At 37.3% G+C, this 22,996-nt stretch overlaps 1 protein-coding gene across 1 annotated transcript; it reads left to right on the top strand.

Annotated features, from left to right (window-relative positions):
* Positions 1-3,800: 3,800 nt before the first annotated feature.
* LOC122640112 lies at positions 3,801-21,604 on the top strand. Its single transcript, XM_043833244.1, has 9 exons — positions 3,801-3,990; positions 4,117-4,172; positions 4,281-4,395; positions 4,706-5,784; positions 8,044-9,590; positions 12,831-12,961; positions 13,090-13,928; positions 14,231-14,343; positions 21,030-21,604. The coding sequence occupies exons 2-9, from the start codon at positions 4,119-4,121 to the stop codon at positions 21,334-21,336; spliced, it is 4,185 nt and encodes a 1,394-aa protein (XP_043689179.1). The 5' UTR covers positions 3,801-3,990; positions 4,117-4,118; the 3' UTR covers positions 21,337-21,604.
* The last annotated feature ends 1,392 nt before the right edge of the window (positions 21,605-22,996 follow it).

Here is a 22,996-nt window from a genome sequence, read left to right as displayed (position 1 = left end):
ATATGAGGTAAAGGAAAGAAAGACACTAAGACCAGACAATCCCATTGAGATGGAAGATCCTGTGAAGTTAAGCAATGTATAATAATATAAAATAAGCCAAAGTAAGAGGTTCACAGAGAAAACCAGACAGAGTGAGCTCAAGCAAGAAATTAAAAGATAACTGGATGAAACAATCTACAATAAAAGAATAAAAGAATAACAAATAAAGTAAGTATAGAAAAAGAAATTGACAGACTAATAGAGACAATAAGACTTTAAGTCACAATAAAGGAATAAAAGTCAGATATTGTTTTCATTATTTATGAGTTTTATGCATAACAATTATTTTGTATTATCAGGTAATGCATGCCAAATTTATGGATTTTGATTACAACATGTGTACAACAAGATTTCCTATATTCATGAACATGGTATAAATTGTATTATTTATCATTGAGTTAGTAGCTCATTCCATAGTTATAAATGTTTTTACAGAGCATGCACACATGGAGTGTCAATGCACAGATTGCATATAGAGATCTAGAGGAAAGGGTGTGCAGACTTCCAGGTAGAAAGCTTTGATAGATAGATTATAGAGATTATTTTAATGTATACAGATATTTTGGGATGTACATATGATGGATAGTTATTTTAAATGTAAATATACAAACATAGGCTTTAGAACTCATTTGATAGATGTTTTTTTGGTAATGAACTCATTTGATAGATGTAGACATAAACTTATAGTTACAATGTTGAATGCAATTGATGGATGGATGTTTATGTGAATGCATAGGTGTTAAATGGGTATTAGTATGGGATGGTTGATACCAATAGGTTTACAAATGATAATGGATGTTTATAAATGTAAGATGATTTATGTCAGCATATTTTTAAATGTTAAATGGGAATGTTAAATGTTAGCAGGTTATGAATGTTAATGGAAATGTTTTATAAATTTGCTAGCAATATTCCAAATGTTCCTATTATTTTGTGAAATAGATTTATGGCTTCCGTATTTACAGATAATAGGTAAAAGAAAAGAAAAAACTTCATCATTATTTAACGGTGGTTTGGCCTGCACCCATATCTTACTCAGATTTGAGGGCGCTACAAACTATGATGACTTATTTATTTTTTCTCTCCATTTTGTTCTATTCCCCTTCTCTTCTTGCAATGAAATTAATTATTCATGGAAAAACAAAAAAAATTAAGCATGGTATCATATTGATATTGGCCCAATAATAGCCTGTTAACTCAACCTGATCAAAATATAGTCAAACCGGACCAAAACATAAATCTGACTTTTGGCTTAATAGTTTGGTTTTGGTTCAGCCTAACCAGCTGAACCAATTCAACCCAACCGAAACTGGATCAACCGACCAATTGACATCCCTAACTGATTCTTTTAAGAATAGGGTTTTCTTCAAATGCCCCCTCAAATTGCCCAAATATACAAATGCCCCCTAAACTTTCACTAATTTTAAATGCACCCCTACTTTCCAAACTATGTAACACTCTAGTCCTCCCCGCTAGTCGGAGATGTTACTGGCATTTTTTGAACATAGTTACACCATTCTACCCTTGATAGGGTAAAGTGATAAAAATACCCTTACCTGAAAAAAATAAAAAATAAAAAGAAACTTGTTAACTCATCTCTCCCAAATCTTTGCAATTTTTCCATTTTTTTCAAATCCTAAACGATTTGGAGGAGATGAGTTGCAAGTTTTAAGGTCTTCACACAACAACTAAATCTTTCTTACTCGATTGATTGAACGGTCTTTCAATTTGGTCATTAGATTTTGGGGTGTCGTTCTTGTCGAGGAATTGAGTTGCGGAAAGCTTGATGAATGCTTTAACAGTACACGGATCACAACTTCCTCTGTATAAGCCCAGATTCGTCCAACGAAATCTAATGAAGTGTCAGGTATTTCATTTACTTTCCTTTGCAAGACGGTAAGAAAAGAGGAAAGAAATTAGAAAGTCAGCAGTTGGATTGTGCATATATATTACTCTTCAAATGCAGTTCTTTTGAACATTCATTCAGAATCTCGGCCATTCGAGCTGTACAGTGCATGAACTCGTCTGGGTAGTCATCAAACTCCCCTCTAAGAAGAATTTTCCTTAGTTTCTTTTGCAGATTCAAGAATTTTCATGAAGGTAGTCATTGCTTCAGCTACATCCGTCATATTCTTAGGCAACTTGTTAAGCTCAGAATCGTTTTGATTTAGTTTTGCATTAATCTTCTTGACAATATCAGGTAAACACTTAGCAATGATGGTTGTCTCAATCTGAGACAACTTCTGAGCTAAAATGGGTATTCCAACAATGGACTTATCATCAATCTTTAAGAGAAGGGGATGTGATTCAAAGAGCCTTGCCTCCTCCTTCCTTGCTTCTTCATAGAATTCATCACCTATTCGGTTCCTTACACAGACATAACCAAGGCCAATAAACATATCTGATAAGAGAATCAGATTCAATTGCGTGAAGGCCTTAAAACCTGCAACTCATCTTCCCCAAATCTCAGCAATTTCAAACCCTAAAGGATTTGGGGAAGATGAGTTGCAGGGTTTTTTTAGGTAAAAACTTTTTTGTCACTTTACCCTATTAAGGGCAGAATGGTCTAACCATGTTCAAAAAATGCCAAACGCTAGAACATAACATCTCAGTCTCTCACAGACTAACGGGGAGGATTAAAGAATTATATAGTTTGGAAAGTAGGATTGCATTTGACATTAGTGAAAATTCGGGGGGGGGGGGCAATTGTATGTTTGGGCAATTTGAGGTAAGAGCATTTTTATCACTTTACCCTATCAAGGGTAGAATGGTCTAACCATGTTCAAAAAATGCAAAACGTTAGAACATAATGGCTCAGTCTCTCAGACTAACGGGGATAGGGGTGTCAATTTCGGACCAAAATCGATAATCGGACTGGAACCGATCCACCCAATAGCTTATTGGTCCAAATCTAGTCTTAGTGATAGGTTATTGGTTCGGATCTGATCTGGTCCCAAGAACCGTTAGAATCGGAAGAAATGACCAGCACTGGATTATCATCTAATAAAATCTGACTATTGGTGTCATACAAAAAAAAACAATTTCAGAAGTTGTGTTTTTTGTATTATCTCCACTCATACCTAACAACTGCAATGTATAGATTATTATTTCAATAAAAATCTTTATTCACGAACCACCAAATTGGTGATGACAAATGACGAATTATTATAATAGTTTGCTATTTCTAAGCTCTCTCTCTCTCTCTCTCTATATGTATAAACAAAGTCTAAAAATGAGGAATTATGTGAAAGTTGTAGACATCAAAATTAGTTCAAATCTAACATATCTGTTCGCATGAGATGATTATATATACATTGACACATTGGAACGTTTACCGTTTTTCTAGAGCAACTCATATTGTCCTTGTTTTGGGGTCTACATTATAATAATGTCTGGACCTGCTTAAGAACTGGAACCAAACCACCCATTACTTATTGGTCCTAGATCTTAGACTTGGAACCGATGAGCTTATTGGTCCGGATCTGGTCTTGACATCTTAGAGCCGGAACCGCTAGAGAACCGGACCAATTGACACTCCTAAATGGGGAGGACTAGAGTGTTACATAGTTTGGAACGTATGGTTACATTTGAAATTAGTGAAAGTTCAGAGGGGCATTTGTATGTTTGGGCAATTTGAGGGAGGCATTTGAAGAAAACCCTTAAGAATATGACTTGAATCGGATGGGTGGACCAGCGAGTGAGTTAATTCTCTGAGTTTACTCGACTGCCTTACCCTTCGCCTTCGGGGTGTTTCCAAACCCTAACTAAAACCTCTGTATCTCCCTCTTGCACGTTTGGTCGACAGTACCACTGACGGTTTTCGGTATGTCAGACCACCTCTTGTTTGAATAGATTCAGAGGTTTCGCACCCTTCTTCGTTAATGGCGATCACTTCTCGCAAGCACTAAACTCAGTCGAGCATGAGATAGCTAACTCCATTTTTTCTCTACTGTATGTTACAACTCCTTCTTTGTTCTCTCTCACTCTTAATCTTAAATGATCTTATCCACTTTGAGTTAAATGATTGTAACTATGGAAACCCTAATCCTAACTCTTTGTTGATTTGTGTACTCGCAGCAATGGCGACGGATGTTGTCGTAGAGATTGAGAAGGAGAAATCCTGCTGTGCAGTGGTGCTTTTTCTGTCTCAGAGATTTAGGCCTTTGTTTTTGATTGTTTGATTAATTATTTTTTGTTTATAATCTTATCTTTTTATTTACTTATTTTTGTTTCTGTATCAGTTGAAAGCGAAATATTCGAAGTTGGAAGAAAAGAGGAATGCTCTTCGGCAAGCTGTTAAGCTTCTCGAGCACGAAATCAACAAATTGCAGGCCGAGAATGCCAATCTCAGAAAAGGTAGGGCAATGCAATCTCATATATCGGATTACATTTTTTTTGGGGGAGCCTGTAAGATCCTTAAAATTTTATCTTGTAAAATGTGGGATTTCGATTATGTTCTTCATTAATTAAAGGATTTAATCAAGAAATTTTTTTTATTTAAATTGCAATAAAGCGAGGATGTGGAGGAATGTTCCAATATAAGTTACTTTGAACTGATTTTGTAGCTATCCTCCCCCTCCCACCACCAAAAAAAAAAAAGAAAAAAAAAGAAAAGAAAAGTGGATGTTGCTTTGGTAGATTGGTAATGGTGGTGTATGCTTTGCAGAAAATAAGGAAGGGCTGGCACGACTGGAAACAGAGGAGAAGGCCAAATTGAAGGAGTCTGCTGCTAGAGTTGGCTTGCAGAATGAGCTTTCTGACCTGAAATCAGAGATCTCTTTATTACAGAAAACAGATGGTTCAAGAAATGGACAAGATGACGAAGTGACTCTGCTTCAGAACCGAGTTTTAGAGGGTGAGGCAGAAATTAATCGGCTCAGGGAAGTTCTTGAGAAAGAGAAAAAGCAGGTTCAATCAGAGCGGAAGAAGGCTGCAGAGGAGAAGAAGAATACAATGGAAGTGGCAGTACTTCGAACCCGTCTTTCAGAAGTTGAGGCAGAACTTAGTCGGCTAACGGATCTTCTTGGAAAAGAGAAAAAGTGTGTGGAATCAGAGAGAAAGAGGGCTGAAGTGGAGAAGACAAAAGCTGCAGAAGCATGGAATTTGGTTAAAGCTGAAAAGAAGAAGTCTGAGGAACAAAAGAAACTTGCTGATATTGAAAGGAATAGGGCTGAGGAGTGTAGCCTTCAATTGGAAGCAGCAAGGACTGAAGCTGATAAAACAAGATTAAATTTGCTAGCAAAGGCTGAGGAAGCAAACCAAAGATTGAAGGCTGAGAAGAAGAAGTTAAAAAAAGCAAAGAAACGTGCAGAGTCAGAGGTGGCAAAAACAGAAGAGCACAGGAAATATGCTGAAGCAGAGAGGAAGAAAGCAATTGATGTAAAAGATCATGCTGATGTTTTGGCTCAGAAGCTAGAGGTGGAGATACAAAGGAATGGGGCTTTACAAAGGGAGATTCAGGAAATTATTTCAGGTAAAAACAGGGAAAATTGGCCTCCTGTGTCATTGAATAAAAACATTGATACTGAAAAGGCAAGCATGAAGCTTTTAGAGAAACAGTTGAAGCTGGAAAAAATGCAAGTAAAATTTGCTAAAAGAGTGGCTAGTGTTGAAAAAATGCGGAACAATATGCTACAGCAAGAAATCTGCTGTTTAAAGCAGGAATTCTTCCAAATGTCTCATCGGTTGAACACACTAGATGGCTTTCTCTGTCGTACCAATGAAGGTATAGATGGTCCAGCAAAGGTTGGTATCCTCATTCTCCTTGAATACTTATAATGATCTATTAATCTAGACTCGGGAATACTTGTCAGAAAAATCTAAATTAGGAAATTGTTGTTCCGTTGGAAACATATAAGGTAGAAATTGCTCAGCAAAGGTTGGTATCCTCTTTCTACTTTAAACTTTTCTTGCATGATTGATCTTAGTTATGATATTGTTCATTTGCTGTGAAGCATCACTGTTTTCTGGCTGAGTTGCAAAGTTGTATTCAGAGGAACCTTTTTTTAAGCTTTCACAAATAACTAGAGGAAAAACGACTTTTTTTTTATCCACTCTGTTTTCCTCTGTATGACTTATTGATTTTCCTAGGAGACATGGTTGCTGAAATTGCTGCATCACAAGTACTGGGGAACAGTCTTCTGTAATGACATAGAAGGTTGTGCATCCTTTGCATCTATTACAACTTTTATAGTAAGAATAAACAAACGTGCATATTTTGCCACTTATATTAGAAGGAAAATTGTAAATCTCTCTAGACAATTGTTCTATGCTGTGATTCCAAAAGATATCAGATATCTTGTACTAATAAGACTATTCTTAGATATGAGTTGCACTGTATGTCTTAGGACAAAATTTGTCTCTATCCTGCATTTATATAAGCAATATCTCTTTCTTAAATATATTATGGCCAACACTTTTTCTATATGGGCACTGTTCTACACAGGATACCCTCATTTTTTGCCATGTATAGTATAGTACTCTGATGGCCAATCCCACTGTAAGATAGCTAAGGCACCTCTTCATTACTGTTGTGTCAAGTTTCATGGCCCATCTCAACCTTATGACCTAATATGTTGAACTTTTTCCCCTCTTGTATTTCAACTGTTAAACTGTTCAAGGATGATTTGTCCATTCCTTCAGTTGGATAGATAGGGAATGATGTGGATTGCCATTTGTCAACTTCTGTACTTAAACTTAATCATATATGTCCATCGAGTCTTGGATCTATTATGAGTTTTCCAAAAGTTGATTAAAATTTATATGTAGATTGTGTCATGTGTTATGGTGCTTCATGGCTGAAGTTTATCACATGAGCGGTAGGTAATCTTGGCAATAAGCCCACTAAGTTTAGAGTGCTAATTGATCTGGATCATGGACCAAATAAAAGATGTCTTGCCATGTAGAAAAGCCTCTTCCCCTTTCTTATCTGTATTCCTAGATAACAAGCACAAGTTTTATTTAAAAAAATTCCCCATTTTCACTCTTTATCATGTTAATGGCAGGATTCCACAAAAAACCAGTTGATGCAACCAAAAATCTTGTACTTCTAAATAAGGCTTCCAGACTTGCATTCGATTACCTTTTTTTGAATTTTTTTTTTTTTGGGAAAAAAAATCTTCCAGACTTACATGAACTCATTGCAGGACCTAGCTATCTCAGGATCTCAGCTCCGACCTAATCTTTAGGTGATAGAGGTAGCCTTAGGGTGGTTATGACAAGCTAAGTAACCTGCTTTTACCACTGTTACCATTTGAGTCAGTCATCTACTGTGATTTAATCATTTAAGAAGAAACCATATGTTAAGGTCTGATATAGATATCATATCAGTAGCTGAGAAGTGAGAAGATGGCATTCTACCATCTAAATTCATTTGTACATGAGTCCAAGTTATTTCAAGTAAAAATTAATTATTATATCACATCATGTGGTGATAAATTTCCTTAGCATGGAGATTGTCCTAGACTCCTAGTAAATTAATTACTAAAAGGTATTCCATTTATCAGGGAAAATAATATAAAATTGAACTGGAAATGAAAATTTTCTGAAAATGTATAATGATTTAGAAGAGTAAATGACATTATTTCACAGGAGGAATTTTTGACTAAAGTGTTTTCTTGGATAGGGATGTAAAAGCATCTTGAGGAGTGAGATGGTGATTAATAATAGTTTTGGGGGGCAAATGAACTTTTCTCATTTTTTTTTTAAAATTTCATTTTTGTCCCTTTAGGACTGCCAAAGTGACAATGTGATCAAGATAATGAAAGTAAGCATTATCAGATTGTTCCTTTCTTGGAAATGAAAGAATCAGTTTCATCCAACAATTTGACTTCTGGTTTGTATGGAAGGTTATGCACTGGATAGCGAGTATGAATTTTTCCATGCAGTCATGATACTTGTCTCTTTCTTTCCTTTATCAGGAAATTATTTGAGGCTGTTTTGACAGTGTTTTTGAGATATTAGTTATGGTTCATTTACTGAATCGTTGTCACATTTTCTTTGCAGATTGACAATCTTTTTGATCTGCACAACATAAACTTGAAGAGAAAAATGTCAGGTATAAAGCCTTGTGACTTGTATCATCAGTGTGAGAATGACCAGCTTGGGTCAATGCTAGAATGTGATGGGCTATGGTGTCTGAAATCTGGAGGAGGCTGTACTAAACCAATCTCAGGTATTAGTTCTGAATTGGAGCTTATGGTCAGAAACACTTCGCAGAACTCTGCCGTATATTCCACCACTGCATCTTTTTCTGATAGACAGTTGGACTCACAGGGAATAGGTGGTTTTCCTGTAACCACATCAGCAAATTTGGCAGAGGAGAATCAGAAACAGCGACTGAACAAACCCAGTTTATCTAGAGATATTACCAAAATAAGGGACAAAGAAAATCTTGGTGAGGTGGCTGAAAATAATGGCCTTAGCCTGGATCATCGAAACGTGGAAAGTCCTTCTTTGAACTGTAATACTGATATCAATACCAAAGTTGTTTCTAAAGTGCCTAGTAGTAGGAAGAAGAGGAGGATCCAGGAGGCAGTTGATTCAACCAAAAAGCCCCCAGCTTTGGATGATATGCTAAACCATAAAAACAATGTGTCTACACCAATATGTTCTCAAACTAATGGGAAGTCCCTTGCCTTGGAGAATGGAAGACCTCTGGCTTCTAAATCAGTAGATGATTTATATGCTAAGGACTGCAACTCTGGCAGGAAGAGGTCTGTGTCTCAGGAACAGAAACTCTGTCTGCAGCTCTGTGTTGAAGATGTCAGTCAAAAGAAGACAGACAAGGGGGGAAATGAAGGCGGTGTAGATGCAGATGTCTGCACTCAAGCTGCCTCACCTGTTGATTGTTTAACTTGGCCATGCAGGGACAAAACAGTTGATGCTGTTGTGAGAAATTGTGGAGAGGAGTCATGGTTTGAGAACATGACAATCAGGGATTGTATGAAGTTGCTTGAATTGGATGATGCTGTTGAGGAGGAACGGTATAGGGAAGCTATGGAAATGCCCCTGTCACCAACTTTGCCTGAAATTGAAAACCACATCCTTGGAGCATCTGAAATGACTGACTCTCAAAATTTGATGAAGCAAAATTTTGTTGGTTTCGAAAATGGCAGAAACAGTTTGGTGCCATTTTGCACCATTGATGTTGCTGATGTGGAAGTTGATTCCAATTGGCACAGGCTCAATCCTCCTGTCAACTCATTTAAAGAGGTGTGTGATGTTGGAAATAGTTTCCATGATGCTGTATGTGCTGCAAAGACTGGTGGCCACCATATTGGAGAGTCTGAAGTTGAGATGGCGGTGGCAAAACAAATACCTGTACCTGAAACTGAGGGGACTGAAATTCCTAGTGCAAGCAATGGGGACCATATAGAAGGGAGGATCTCCAAATGCTATGTAGTGTTTTCAAGTACTAAGGATGAAAGCAGCATTTCTAGAATCTTCCATTCTACAGAAACTTGTGTAGCCCGGATATCCATGGTTTCTCAGAAAGATTGGGTGGTGCAGAAAATTCTGCTTGCTGTTGTTATGGAAGATCTTCTACCTGCGTAAGTGCTTTTATTTAATACAATTTGATAATAAATTTTCATATCTTCTGTCTTTGTTTAGTGATTTTCAAGGGGGTTTTCAAAATAAATGTATTCCAGTTTAGCTCATTGCATTTACTTGGTTATGGAGCTGCAGTACCAGTGGACTGGTCTGAGATGTGTTAAGATTGCTGTCTTTTGTGTTCAGAAAATGAGGACCCATCTTCAATGGTTCCACCTAAGAGATGAACTATGCAAAATGAGCTTGGGATGGTCACCTGCTATTTTTTTTCTGTATTTGTTTGAAGAGTTGAAAAATCCACTTTAAGATGTGAAGAACTCAAATAAATTGTGTATATTAGATGCCTAAAGAAATTTAGGCATGCCGATTTTTGGTTTAGGCCATATTAGGTGGGGCACTTTCAGTGGTTGTTAGGCTGGCCCATAAAGCAGTTTGGGCTGGAATTTGAATGACATCAGGCCTGGCTCAAACTAGCTTATTCAAAATTTAATAAATGCTAGGACTAGGGGCCCATTTGCAGTACATTCCTGATCCCCTGAATGAGACAGTTGTTCCCTGATCCATCTGTTTGTGCTTTGGTGCTGTGCACTTCTGTAACCCCAGGGTGTCAACAGCTTTGGGCTCAATTCTGGTCAACGGTAGACGAGGTACCAAACCCTTAAGCATAACCAAACTTTCATTCATCAAATCTGTAAAATCATGGTTACAGTACAAAGAAAATTTGCTTCCTAATTTCACTTCTAAAGTGCTAAACATAACCAAATTAGAAACAAATAAGAGATTGACTAGGATATACAACTGGACCTGATGCCTTAACTAAATAAAAAGAAAAATCACAAAGATATCCCTTAATAACCTCATTTACCAGCTAAAACCCACAGTTGTAGGCTTACAAATGAGGCTCATTACAAAAATAAGTAGATAACCCATTGTGGTCCAACTTATGTAACAACTAAGCCAACGCTTATTTTGGCCTATTAAACCCTCTTGTGGTCCTAGGCTTCCAAATTCTTGGGTCATTGAATGGCTGCTGCGCCACATTATTTGTCTATATCCCTGATCTTGACCAATTTCACGTTGCACATGTATCTTTGCATTTATCTACTTTCCTTCCAGATTCCTCATTACTGGTTGCTACTACGAACCATGAACATTATTACAAGGCAAATATAATGTTAATATTTTAATTTTCACATATGATCAACAAAACTTAAAAAAAATTTATTTAGGCTTTTAATTTTCACATTTGATCACGAAAGCTATTGGTTGCCGGTTCAAAATTTGGAAATAGCCTCTCCTGCCAAGTAGGGGGTTAAGGCTGCATACATTTGCCCCTCCCAGACCTTGTGGGTGCGGGAGCCTCATGCACTTGGACACTTTTTTATTTGATCAGCAACAACAACAACAAACTCAGCCTTATCCCAACTTAAATATAACCCTGTTGTCTCCTTTTCTAGCTGTGTAACCATAGCAAGAAGTAATCGTGGAACCAAGGAGGAAGAGTCATTTATCTACCGGCATATGGGATTTCGAGAATGAAATCTTCCAACTGTGCAGCTGAATCACCTCTCCCGCAAGTTACAAGTTCAAATCCATAGCCAAAATGACTCAAGTTCAAGTCACAGCCTTCAAATGGAGAAGAACAGAGGCTCTGGACAAAACTTGATCGAGTTCTGTTGAGTCTCGTCGAGTTGGGTGAACTTTAAATTGTTAGATGGGTCGAGATCTAGGTCAACCTGAGATCCGAGATCTCGCTGAGATATCACAGAGAAAGTGTAGTGTTTAATATCATATAGGGACTCAACCGGTTTCTCAAAATACCGAGATCTCGTGAGTTCTCGAACCATCACCAAACCCTAACCCTAATTTGACCAAAATCACCTATCTTGACCTAGCCTAACTACCCTGTTCATAGTATATCCTGGTTATTGGCTCCTAGTTGGATCCCTTTCCAATCTAGAACTACATTAGTTGCTCCATTGTGACCAAGTAGTCACGGGTTCGAGTCTCTGGAAACAGCCTCTATGCGAAGCAGGGGTAAGGCTGCGTACATTATGACCCTCCCCAGACCCCGCAGTGACGGGAGCCTTGTGCACTGGGTGCGACCTTAAAACCATGGCTATAAGGAGCCTGGATGCTGACATTTCAAATAAGAAATAAACAACGTAGGGTTGGAGATCCCTGACAACTACAGGGTCTAACCACTTCCCTGTTTGGTGAGATCATTCTCTATGTGGATGTAAGCTTCCATTTGAATAAGTTTGTTCATGGAAGAAGCCAAGGCCTTAATCTGACTCAAGAGATGGGATGCGATACCACCTGTCTCAACCTGCTGCATTCAACCAATCAAACTGGCTGAGTCACCTTCCCCAAATATGTCCACAGTCCTTCATGGAAACCATCCTTTGTTTGATTTGATTTACATCATCTCAACACTGATGGAAATCTCGCACTAGGCCTGAATATGCAAGAGTGGCCGAATCGACAGTGTCTGCACTGCATGAACTGTTACTTCTTCCCCACCCCTCTTTTTGATAAGCTAAAAATTATATTAAAAGTGAAAGATAAGATTATAACAATAATGGGTGAAGCTCCACATCTAGACAGCAAGAAGAAACACATGATAATAAAAAACTAGGCCCAGCGGAGGCCATCAAACTAAATCAACAACCACCTCACAAAGGGTAAGCATCCAACCCCAGATGGAGCCTCACAATCCCTTTTCTAGCAACTCATTGCCCAAGGTCTTAATTAACCTGTGTCTCCAATGAAAAGACATTTCAGCCATAGAGATCAAGCGATGAATATGTCTCGTAAGAAGAGGAAATCTCCAAGAGGATTGCTGCCATTCTTGCCTATCACAAAGGCAGAATCTCATGGTTTATGAAATTAACTGTACGGTTATATCTGGACTTTGAGTTTTCCGAAGTAACTATTTTAGATTCATGTCATTGTCTGACATTGATAAGTCCCTGTTGCACAATTGCTAGGATTCTAGATACTGCCGGATAACAAAACATGGGGAAAAAATTTCATGTAAAGAAAATTTGTACCTTTTGGTCTTAATTAGTCATCTAGCCTTGAAACTTGAGTACTGTTTATCATTTACTGACTATGTGGCTTTTGTTTTCATTTTCATTTTGCATATTTTGTTCTCTCTTTGTTAATCAACCCCTTTTATGACTGATAACATGATGTATTATTTGAACTAACTTGTTTGTTTCTGGTTATTGCTTTAGGGAGAAGGCTTGTGTCTTCTTTACATTGCTGCTTTACAATTTTTCTGTGGTTGATTTGGTGAAAGTTGGAAACACCTCAACTGGAGACTCTTTCTCATATTCAGAATCTTTTTTGGCACATGTAAAAACAGGTATTCTCATATATCATATATTTGCTTATGCACTTTTAGGAGTTCTTGTCATTCATTGTCTTCATGGCTTCAGTAAGGTCATTTTTGTTTAATTATGTAGTTAACAGATTAACATTCTGTTCTGGCAGTGATGGCTGATACGGAGAGTAGCCGCATATTTTCAGAATTATTTGAATTGGACGCCCTCCTTGGCCTCATTGAGGATTTCCTTATTGCTGGAAGAGTATTGGTGTGTGGTGATGTTCCATGTGGTTCTGGGTGCAGGGTCTTTCTTTTGGATGGCATGACTACATTTCTTTCCCCCCAACTAGCCAGTAGTGATCAGTTGATGGTTGGAAGCATGATATTAGCTTCTATATGTCGAGCAGTTGACTATGTTAGTTTCATTTGTGATGCGTCATACAACATTCTCCGGATGTGCAAATTTGGTTCCTCTTTGATTCTGAGAGTGCTCCATGTGTTTGCCTACCTATGTGGAGAAAAATATTTTACATTGAGCAAATACGATCTGATTATGAGTGTTGTAAAGTCAATTGTTTCACATGTTGAGGGAGGAAACGAATCATTTGGTACTACAACTGTTTCTAATGTCCCATCTGAAAGTGACAACTGCCCAGGGTTTTCCCGATGTCCCAAATGCCCATTTGCTGAAGGTGCTGTTTCTATGGATGAAGTTTTATTATTGCTAATGGAAAAGCTTCAGAATTATGCAGATTCTGGGATCAAACAACAACATCTGATCGGATCTCCTAATTCGTCTAGCCACAGAGTCTTTCCCTGCTTGGAGACAGCTATTGAACGTTTTACCATACCAGATGAAGATATCCCTGATATGGACTGCAGTGGTTCCTCTTGTTTATCCAAGCTCCTAATTGATGCTACTTTTCAATCTAGTTCTGTTGTTAATGGTAGCTTGTGTAACTTCAGTGACATTCTATCATTACTGGAGCTTGTTGCATGCATCATGGTATGGGTTCTAAACTCAGATTCATTGTTCCATTGTTTCAACTTTCATGTTTTTTTTTGTTTCTTTTTATTTTTAGAATTTACTTTTAGTTCTTTTTCTCCTCTCAATTCAGCCTTTTGTAATTACATGTTTATGATGGAATCCTTGCAATTTCAAGCTATCTTTCATTCTGTTTGTGCTTTTCTTTCCTTCCAAAATGCTTTTGATACAATTCGTTGTTTTCATCTAAGTTGTTTTTACTAAGGTAGTTGGAACATAATGAGTAATTTGACTCTTCCTTTTCCCCTTATGTTTGAGCTCAGAACTGGGAGTGGACACACAAAAGTATTATTCCTGGGCTTTTGGAAATGTTGGAATCAAGCATTCCAGAGGAACTTTCAGCTGCTATTATTGTCCTGCTCGGTCAACTGGGGAGGTAAGCTTTGTTCTGATTCTGTTTGCACCCTTAATATCTCAGATATGTCTATTGTAGATTTTAAGGCTTCTGCTGATTATAGATTATGATTATCTTTGAAGGAATTGATGTATTAACATCTAAAAATTTCAACAGAGTTGAATATTTACATTTAAACTTGATATATATCACTTCAAGTGTCAGGCCGTGTTTGTACATGTTTTAACTTTAGGATCTTTGTTTGAAAACTCGTTTTGGTAGGCCATTTCGGTTAGAGTGAAATACCGAAATTTCGCCGAAACGGTGTAGTTTTTGAAAGACTGTTTTGGTTGGCTGTTTTGGTGGGCAAACGACCATATTAGGCTCTGCTACTTCAGGGAAACCTTGTTTTAGTCTATATAAACATATGTAAACCTTCATATTTCAAGAAAAGACACACAAAGTGGTGTTTTGAATTTGCACCCTTGGTTGGCAGTAAATTTTGAACCCTATTGTATACCTTATATAATATTGCCTATTTTACACATTGCTTTAGTAGTAGAAGATAGAATATGCAAGTAAAACAAGTAAATTATGCACTATGAGTGAGGAAACATAATATTGATCAATTATTTATCATATAGTACAAACTACAAAGTACAATTAACATAGACACCCAAGTCCCAAATCTCCCCACAAATGGTTGGGGGCCAAATGGCCTAAATGACTGAAGTGACCAAAAGTTCAGCCGAAATTATTGAAATTTCGATGAAACAGTGCATTTTTTTTCTGTGATCAGAATTGGTGAAGTTTAAACCAAAATTAGCGAAATTTCGGCCGAAATTATGCTGCTTCTTGGTTTTGTCTTGGACAATGTCGAAACTAGTGAAATTTCACAGAGATTTCGGCAAAATTTTGAACTATGTTTAGGATTAGGGACCATAGTTGTTATTCCTTGTTAATGTCAGTTCTGCACTATGTTAAAGCTTAAGTCTTCACATCTTTCTCCATGGCTCAACCCATTTCCTCTTGGGAGTTCTCTAACTCTGTTATTCCTTATCAACCCCTTCTTCTTTTCAAATCTGTTCAGACCTTAAATAGCTGTTTGTACATTTACTTCCTTTTCAGAATTATTTTTCAAGGATGGAGATACTAGCTCCTTAAATATATTTTAATTAATGATCCTTTATCTTTGTCTATTCCCTAAAAGAAGCAAAAAATAAAAAATACTTAATATCTGTTGAGATTCACTTCTGCTTTCGTTCTATTGGTTTTAGGAAGGCAAAAGGAAAAATAAGCTCATAACTTTTAATGAAGAGTTATATTATCATCTGAATGATGCAGGACAATCACAAGCCCATGGGTAATTGGACCTACTAGAAGCATATTATTCGGGATAATTTGGAAATTAGGTTTCAGAATAAGTGAAAGGTCATAAGCGGCTATGAAATCTGGTTCTAGACTTGGAAATACTAAAGATTCTAGTTTCCTAAAATAAAACAGAATTCTCAGCATAATTTCAATCTCCAGATTTCATCATGTCAAGTGAAATATAAAACCTTGAAATTTAAGAGTGTCTTAAATCTGAATATTTTTTTTAAATTTGAAACCCTGACTTCAAATAGATTTGAATGGTGAAACAGACATAGTTGTCAAGGTGACTAGGAAACTGTGGCAAGTGGTGTGTTGATGCAAAGTTATATGCATTTAGGTTTCAAGCACTATGTCAGCCAGTCCCATTTAGTTGGGAAAAGGTTTTGGCCCAGTTTGATAACATTTTGAAATACATATTTTTTTTTGGCTTCTTGAAAGCAAGAAAACATTTTCCCTATGAAAAACATATTTGATTACACAGTTGTTCTGGAAAACAGTTTAGAAAATTCATTTTCTACAGCAGAAATTGGCTTGTTTTTGGAAACAAAATAATAGGTTTGAAAAATGGTATTATTGTTTTTGTGCTAAACTCTTGAGTTAGTGAATTTAGCACATTATCAAATGTAAGGGCGTTTGATATAGTTCAAAACCTGAAGAAGAATAGGCCAGAACACTGTTCACGTTACAGTTCACGTGAACATTGTCACAGCCCCTTTATTTTGGTTTGATGGGAATATTTCTTGAAAAATTGTGGGGGCAGAATAGTCTTTTAAGTATTAGTTATTCAAGTTCTTAAGTGAAGGGCAATTTGGTCATTCTTCTAAAGCTAATAAGTTGAACTGATGGGGACCACAGGCTGGTGATTTCGACTGCAACAATTAAGTCATCCAATTGGGTCCCACAATGGAGATTTGAAGAATTAAGAAGATTTTGAAGATTTTATTATGTTTCTATTTTTTATTTCAGTCCTAGTTAGAGTAGTTTCTAATTCTTAAGATTTAGTCAATACTTAGTTTCTATTTCTGTCTTTTCTTGGGAAGCTAGTTTTTGCTCTTTTTTAATTTTAAGGCTGTTCTCAGCCACCCCATGATTTTATGAGTTGAATGAAAGATTGCTTATGCAAAGTTATGTGTTCCTTCTCAAGTGATTCTCATGACTTGAAGGTTGAGAAACCTGGCTGAGAGAGCCGAACTGTATTTATCCCCTTTTCTTTATTCCTATCCCTGCTCGATTTCCTCTTATGGCTGCTGCCATCTGAAGCTTATGCAAGTGCTGAGAAGACCTCTTGAAGCCTGAGCCAAGCAACAATAAGGTTCTAGAGCTGCTGCTGCTGTGCCTGCTCGATTGAGGACCTTTGTGCTGCTCCTGCGAGTTGAAGGTTGCTGCCATAGCTGAACCCCCATATCTCCATATCCTTACATCAAACCATGCTGGGTTTTGACCATCATTCCACTTCACCTTCCATTTCCCTCGACCCCCTTTTACCCCCTTTCCATTGACTGGTTTGACAAAACTCTTAACCCCCTAATTTCTGGTTCAACCCCTAATCTGACTTTTGTATTGCTGGTTATTCTGGGGTTATTGGGACAAGTTCTACCCTGAATTGGTTCTACATTATTTGGTAGGAGGATAGTGTTAGGGAGCTGAAGAGGTTAGTAGGTGACATGATTGATCTTAAGAAAGAAGTCCAAGAGCTTAAAGCTGATTTTTGGCCTGACTACCGTCTACCTCCTACGAATTCTACAATGACATTGGAAGAAATTTTGCAGATGTTAGACCAATGTCTCAATGGCCCTACCAAGGTCTATGTCGAAGTTGTCAAGGTACCGGAGACGATAAATTTAGTCCTTGTGGGTATGGAAGCTAACCCCGATGTACAAATTTGCGAGCCTCAGTTTGATGATTATTGGTCAGCCCTTGATGGTGACAATGATGATGACCTCTTGGATTATGATATTGAAGAGACAGCCGAAGTGATTATGGCCCCCCCAACAAGAAGAACCTGTTGAGATCACCAATGCACAAGAGTTTGAAAAGGAGGAGTTCAAGCTCGCAACGGAAGATAATTCCGCTGTTATGATAATCAAGGATATCTCTGCTTATAAATTGGATCAGATAGAGTTCATCTTTCCACTTGAATTCCTCCAAGACCAAGGACCACGTCTACAAGATTTCATTCTAGACATCAAGGAACTGCCAGAGTTCTACGACGGCTTGAAGATGGATGTGCACAACACAACACTCCTTCCTATTCAATTCGAAATTTGAGGTCGAATTTTTTCTAAGGGGAGAGTTGATGTAGATCAAAACCGGAAGAAGAATAGGCCAAAACACTGTTCCCGTGACTGTTCACGTGAACAGTCTCACATCCCCTTGATTTTGGTTTGATGAAAATATTTCTTGAAAAATTGTGGGGCAGAATAGTCTTTTAAGTATTAGTTATTCAAGTTCTTACGTGAAGGGCAATTTTGTCATTCTTCTAATGCTAATAAGTTGAACTGATGGGGACCACAAGCTGGAGATTTCGGCTGCAACAATTAAGTCATCCAATTGGGTCCCAAAAGGGAGATTTGAAGAATCAAGAAGATTTTGAAGATTTTGTTATGTTTCTATTTTTTATTCCAGTCCTAGTTAGAGTAGTTTCTAATTCTTAAGATTTAGTCAATACTTAGTTTCTATTTGTCTTTTCTTGGGAAACAAGTTTTTGCTCCTTTTTAATTGTAAGGCTGTGCACCCCACGATTTTATGAGTTGAATGGAAGATTGCTTATGCAAAGTTATGTGTTTCTTCTCAAGTGATTCTCATGACTTGAAGGGTAGAGAAACCTGGCTGAGAGAGCCGAACTATCTTTATCCCCTTTTCTTTATTCCTATCCCTGCTCGATTTCGTGTTATTGCTACTGCCATCTGAAGCTTATACAAGTGCGGAGCAGACCTCTTGAAGCCTGAGCCAAACAACTATCAGGTTCCAGAGCTGCTGCTGCAATGTCCACTCGATTGAGGGCCTTTGTGCTGCTCCTGCGAGTTGAAGGTTGCTGCCATATCTGAACCCCCATATCTCCATATCCTTCCATCAAACCCTGCTGGGTTTTGACCACCATTCCACTTCACCTTCCACTGCCCTCGATCCCCTTTTACCCCCTTTCCATTGGCTGGTTTGACAAAACTCTTAACCCCCTAATTTCCGGTTCATCCCCTAATCTGAGTTTTGTGTTGCTGGTTATTCCTGGGTTATTTGGGACTAGTTCTACCCCGAATTGGTTCTACATTATTCGTTTGTCTTTATGGCTTTAAAAGTAAGTCCCTTCTCTTATCTAATTCTTATCCTCCCCTTTCGACACCAAACACTCTATCCTACTCTCTATCTCCCCTTCGTCCTCTCTTCCTTTTTTCTTCCTCATCTCTAAAAACATAGGTATGCAAAGACCTGAAATGTCAACTCTCTTCGGACTCGAAAGACAACTAGACAATCTAAGACATCCTAAACTCTCTATTTTTGAAGAACCTAATAAAAGAAGTAAATTAACTCCTAAACACCACATTTATCCAAACAAGAAGTCTAAACTGATTGGACTTCTTAAGGAAGACTTCATAACCAAACAACAAACGGGACCCCAGTAACTGCGTAACGACATTTTCCTAACCAAGCAACTTATCCAAATTGGCACCACTAGTTAAGTACTTAAAATGAAGTTCATGCTCCCCCTTTTGACCTACTAATTGGGCTTTACAGTCGGACCCAGTAAAATAATGGCCATAAGTAATTAATAACAGAACAGCCATTTTTTTTTTTACTTACAGCTGCCTGTTGTCTGACATACTTGTATATCCTTTTTTATTTGACGAATCAAATACTTTGTTGCTGGTAGAGAAATCGAAAAGGAAAGAAACAAAATTTAAAATAATCCCATGACTTTATCATCTCTAGACAATACTATTAAACCAACATGGAGACTTGAGAACTTTCCTTCAACTGCTTGAACTTATATCTTAATTAAATGTGTTGAAACACACAATACTACCATCCCGCATGAGATCTTTTTAAGTTTTTAAGAATATTAATGACAGTTCTCAACATGGTTAAATAAATGGCCAGAACCCAAGATACTGATTATGTATAACAGTTTCACATTAATAATATGGTGTGAAAAATCCTCTTAAAGCCTTGAGTCAATTGATTGGAGGAATGCCTAGCAAACCTACTTGATGGGGGAATAAACCCCATAAGTGGGTTGATAGATTGATCTAATGCCTGGCAAATCTACTTGTTGGGGAACAACACCCCAAGGAAAGCTGGTTGGTAGATTGATCAGACATTTGGTAGGTCCGTAGATGTATCAGAATTTCAGAAGTGTATCAGTCCAGCAATGGTGTCAATTGAACGTTAACTGAAATAAAGAGTATTTGATGGAAATGTTGTTTAAGGTTAACTTTGGGTCTGTGAAAGGTGTCGTTGAGGTCTGATAGCATAATATTGGAATTAAGTGTGGGAGATTAAGGTTGGAAGCCGGGAGACAACCAAAATTAATTGTAAAAACTAAAGTCAAGTGGAGGTAATGGAAGGGTTACACAGGACAAAGTGGTGAACTGACGTAGGAAAAAAATGTAGGATATTGTGTAGAAGAGCTACTTACTATTTAGTAGTAGGACTTGATGAAGAACATCAATGACATCCATTAATAGCAACTGAACTGCAGCATATAAATGAACTTTATAATCTACAACATAAAACTAACCTAGTGTTTTATCAATAATGCATCCATTGTTATCACTCCTTGAAGTAGTGGAGGATGCATTGACTTGCCTCTTCTAAGATTTAGGCTAAAAACTAAAACTAGGGCTTTAAGACTAGGAAACTATCCAAATACACAAATATAACCAGGTGTACCAAAACATAAATCAAAACTCAGCCAAATGTTAAAAGGGAAATAACCTATACAATTGTGAAGCATACGTGGACCATAGGACATAGTTACCAGAATAGCCCTAAAACTTATACTGCATCAAAGCTAATTAATCAAAGTCGAGCCATTCTCCCACATGGTTGAGCCTGCTCGTTGACATGGAACAATAAGCTGGAATTCTGGATGCATATAAGTGGGCGCTATAATGTAGATGATTCTTTCTGTTCATGCTCTGCATAAACACTTGTTCTTTGTTTCTTGCAAGTTTTAGCAACATGACATCTCACCATCAACTTTGAAAATTCCTGTCTATCATCTTTGGACTTTTTCTTTCATTGTGTGACTGGATTCTCTATCTTATGTTCAGGTTGATTTTTAAACGGCCTTAGGTTTTTCCTTTATTCCCTTACTGAAATTTACTTTTATTTTAATTTAATTGTTTACATTTCAGGCTTGGAGTCGATGCAAGTGGATATCAAAAGATGGGAGTTGAAGACTTAAAGTGCAGTTTGTCTGATTTTTTGAATCAGGCTGCCACCAGAAAATGGGGTTTTCCTACTCAATTGGCCATAGTAAATTCTTTGATAGGCTTGCTTTCTCATGACTTCACAGTACTTGTTCAAAATGAGCAACTGCTTTCACCTGTTACACATCAGTCTAGTCATGCTGATATTATAAGAAAGTGGTTTACTCAGCTGAGCAAAGAGCAAAATTTCTTGTCCCTTAGCCTTTTCCAGTCTGCTGGGGTACTTAATTAGCGAACTGAGATGCTTCACAGGCGGATGATTTTCATAACATTTTGGGTATACTGCTCTATCTTTGTTCTATGATGCTATTGATGCAGCCAGCACATTCTTGGCATTTGGTGATGTCAAAGAAGTTGTAATAAAAGAAATTGTATGGGAGATTACTTTCAAATTTTGTACAAGTTTTAGAGGTCAGGTAGTCTCACAGCCTGAGGAGGGTTGAACATTTATTGATGCTGCGGCATTTTCTTTACTCAACAAAGAATTAAATATCTGAGTCGGCTTCATAAATAATTGTTCTATTTCTTGGTAATTGAGATTTCTGGTTATTCATTTATTTTGATGGCAAACAATAGTCTGTGTCATATATCAAGGTTTCTGAAGTGATTTTGACTGGATTAGTGAAATTATTAAGAAAAATTTCTTTCTTTATACAGTAGTTGGAATAAGTGTCCTTAAAATGTCTAAAATGGACTATTGACGGGATGGATAGCGGAGGCAGTCTCCTGATGAACAGAGCAAATTCTTGTATTGAGAGGTTCAATTCTTCCCTCCTTGGTTCATTAATTGTTTGATGTAGGAAAAAAAGATAGAAAAGAATGCACATAAGCTGATGATTCTTCCTAAGATGGAACTTGAGGTTGCAGTGTTACACAGCCAGTTGCTCAAGGTTCCGAGGCATCCTATATTGAGGCCTAATGCACAAGGTGTGGCAAAACATAAAAATGCTAAATCACTAAATCTATGCATGTGGTTTTTCCTATTCTATCAATTGGAGAAGTTGTCGAGTATGCTGCAATTACTTTCGGAATTACTTTTCGTTTTTTAGAACTAGATTATTAGAGTAATGCTGCATGTGTTGAAATACTCTCGATTAGAATTTTTTGTGCAGGAGTTCGAAAGTAATTTCATCTGTTCAGTAGAAGAAATTCAATGCATCTGTTAGCTGAAATCTGACAATTTATTCATGGCATTATTAGAAAATTGGTCCTTCATCTGCCTTAGGTAAAATTTCAATTGAATTCATTGCATACTGATCATAATTTACCCTTCCTTGTTACAACACATGATCTTTCGGAGTATTGAATGCCAGAACGTGCATATAGAGGAGCCATGGTTTCCTTGACATCAGCACTCTCTTCTCAAAATGTGTTTATGATGCTGACCTACTGTGTTCCTACTTTCAATTTCCCAACAAGGTAACTTATTTTTGTTATACATGATTTAAATACTTATTTGGCTGTGTCCTTACGTATATATTAAAAAAGAAACGGTGACTCACTCGTTCCGTCTTTTGGGAATTTTGTTTTTGTTAAGTTTTTTGATTAAATTATTTTTTTATAGCTATACCTTTTACTTGGACACTTATCTCATTCATTTTCTGATGGTCTTCCATATTACCTTTTAATGGGAGATTCTCTTCTCCCTCTAGCCATCCCCTAAATATCTTCCCTTCCTCTGACTGCACCCCACATTTCTCTTCTTCCATTAGTGTGGGGTTTTTTTTTTTGGTTTTGTTTAGGGGGGGGGGGGGGGGAGGGGGGGTTAGCGTTGGAGCAGGGTTTAACTGAAGGATGTTGAATTCATCATTGTCTAAAGGTATTTTGGATTTTCCCCCTAATAAATCTTGTTACAATATCAGAGTCAGAAACCAATAATCACAAGAGAGAAG

The sequence above is a fragment of the Telopea speciosissima genome, chromosome 9, assembly GCF_018873765.1.
Source record: "Telopea speciosissima isolate NSW1024214 ecotype Mountain lineage chromosome 9, Tspe_v1, whole genome shotgun sequence".
In the NCBI taxonomy this organism is placed as follows: Eukaryota; Viridiplantae; Streptophyta; class Magnoliopsida; order Proteales; family Proteaceae; genus Telopea; species Telopea speciosissima.
Note: the sequence above shows the minus strand (reverse complement) of the source record. Positions and strands in the feature narration are given on the sequence as shown.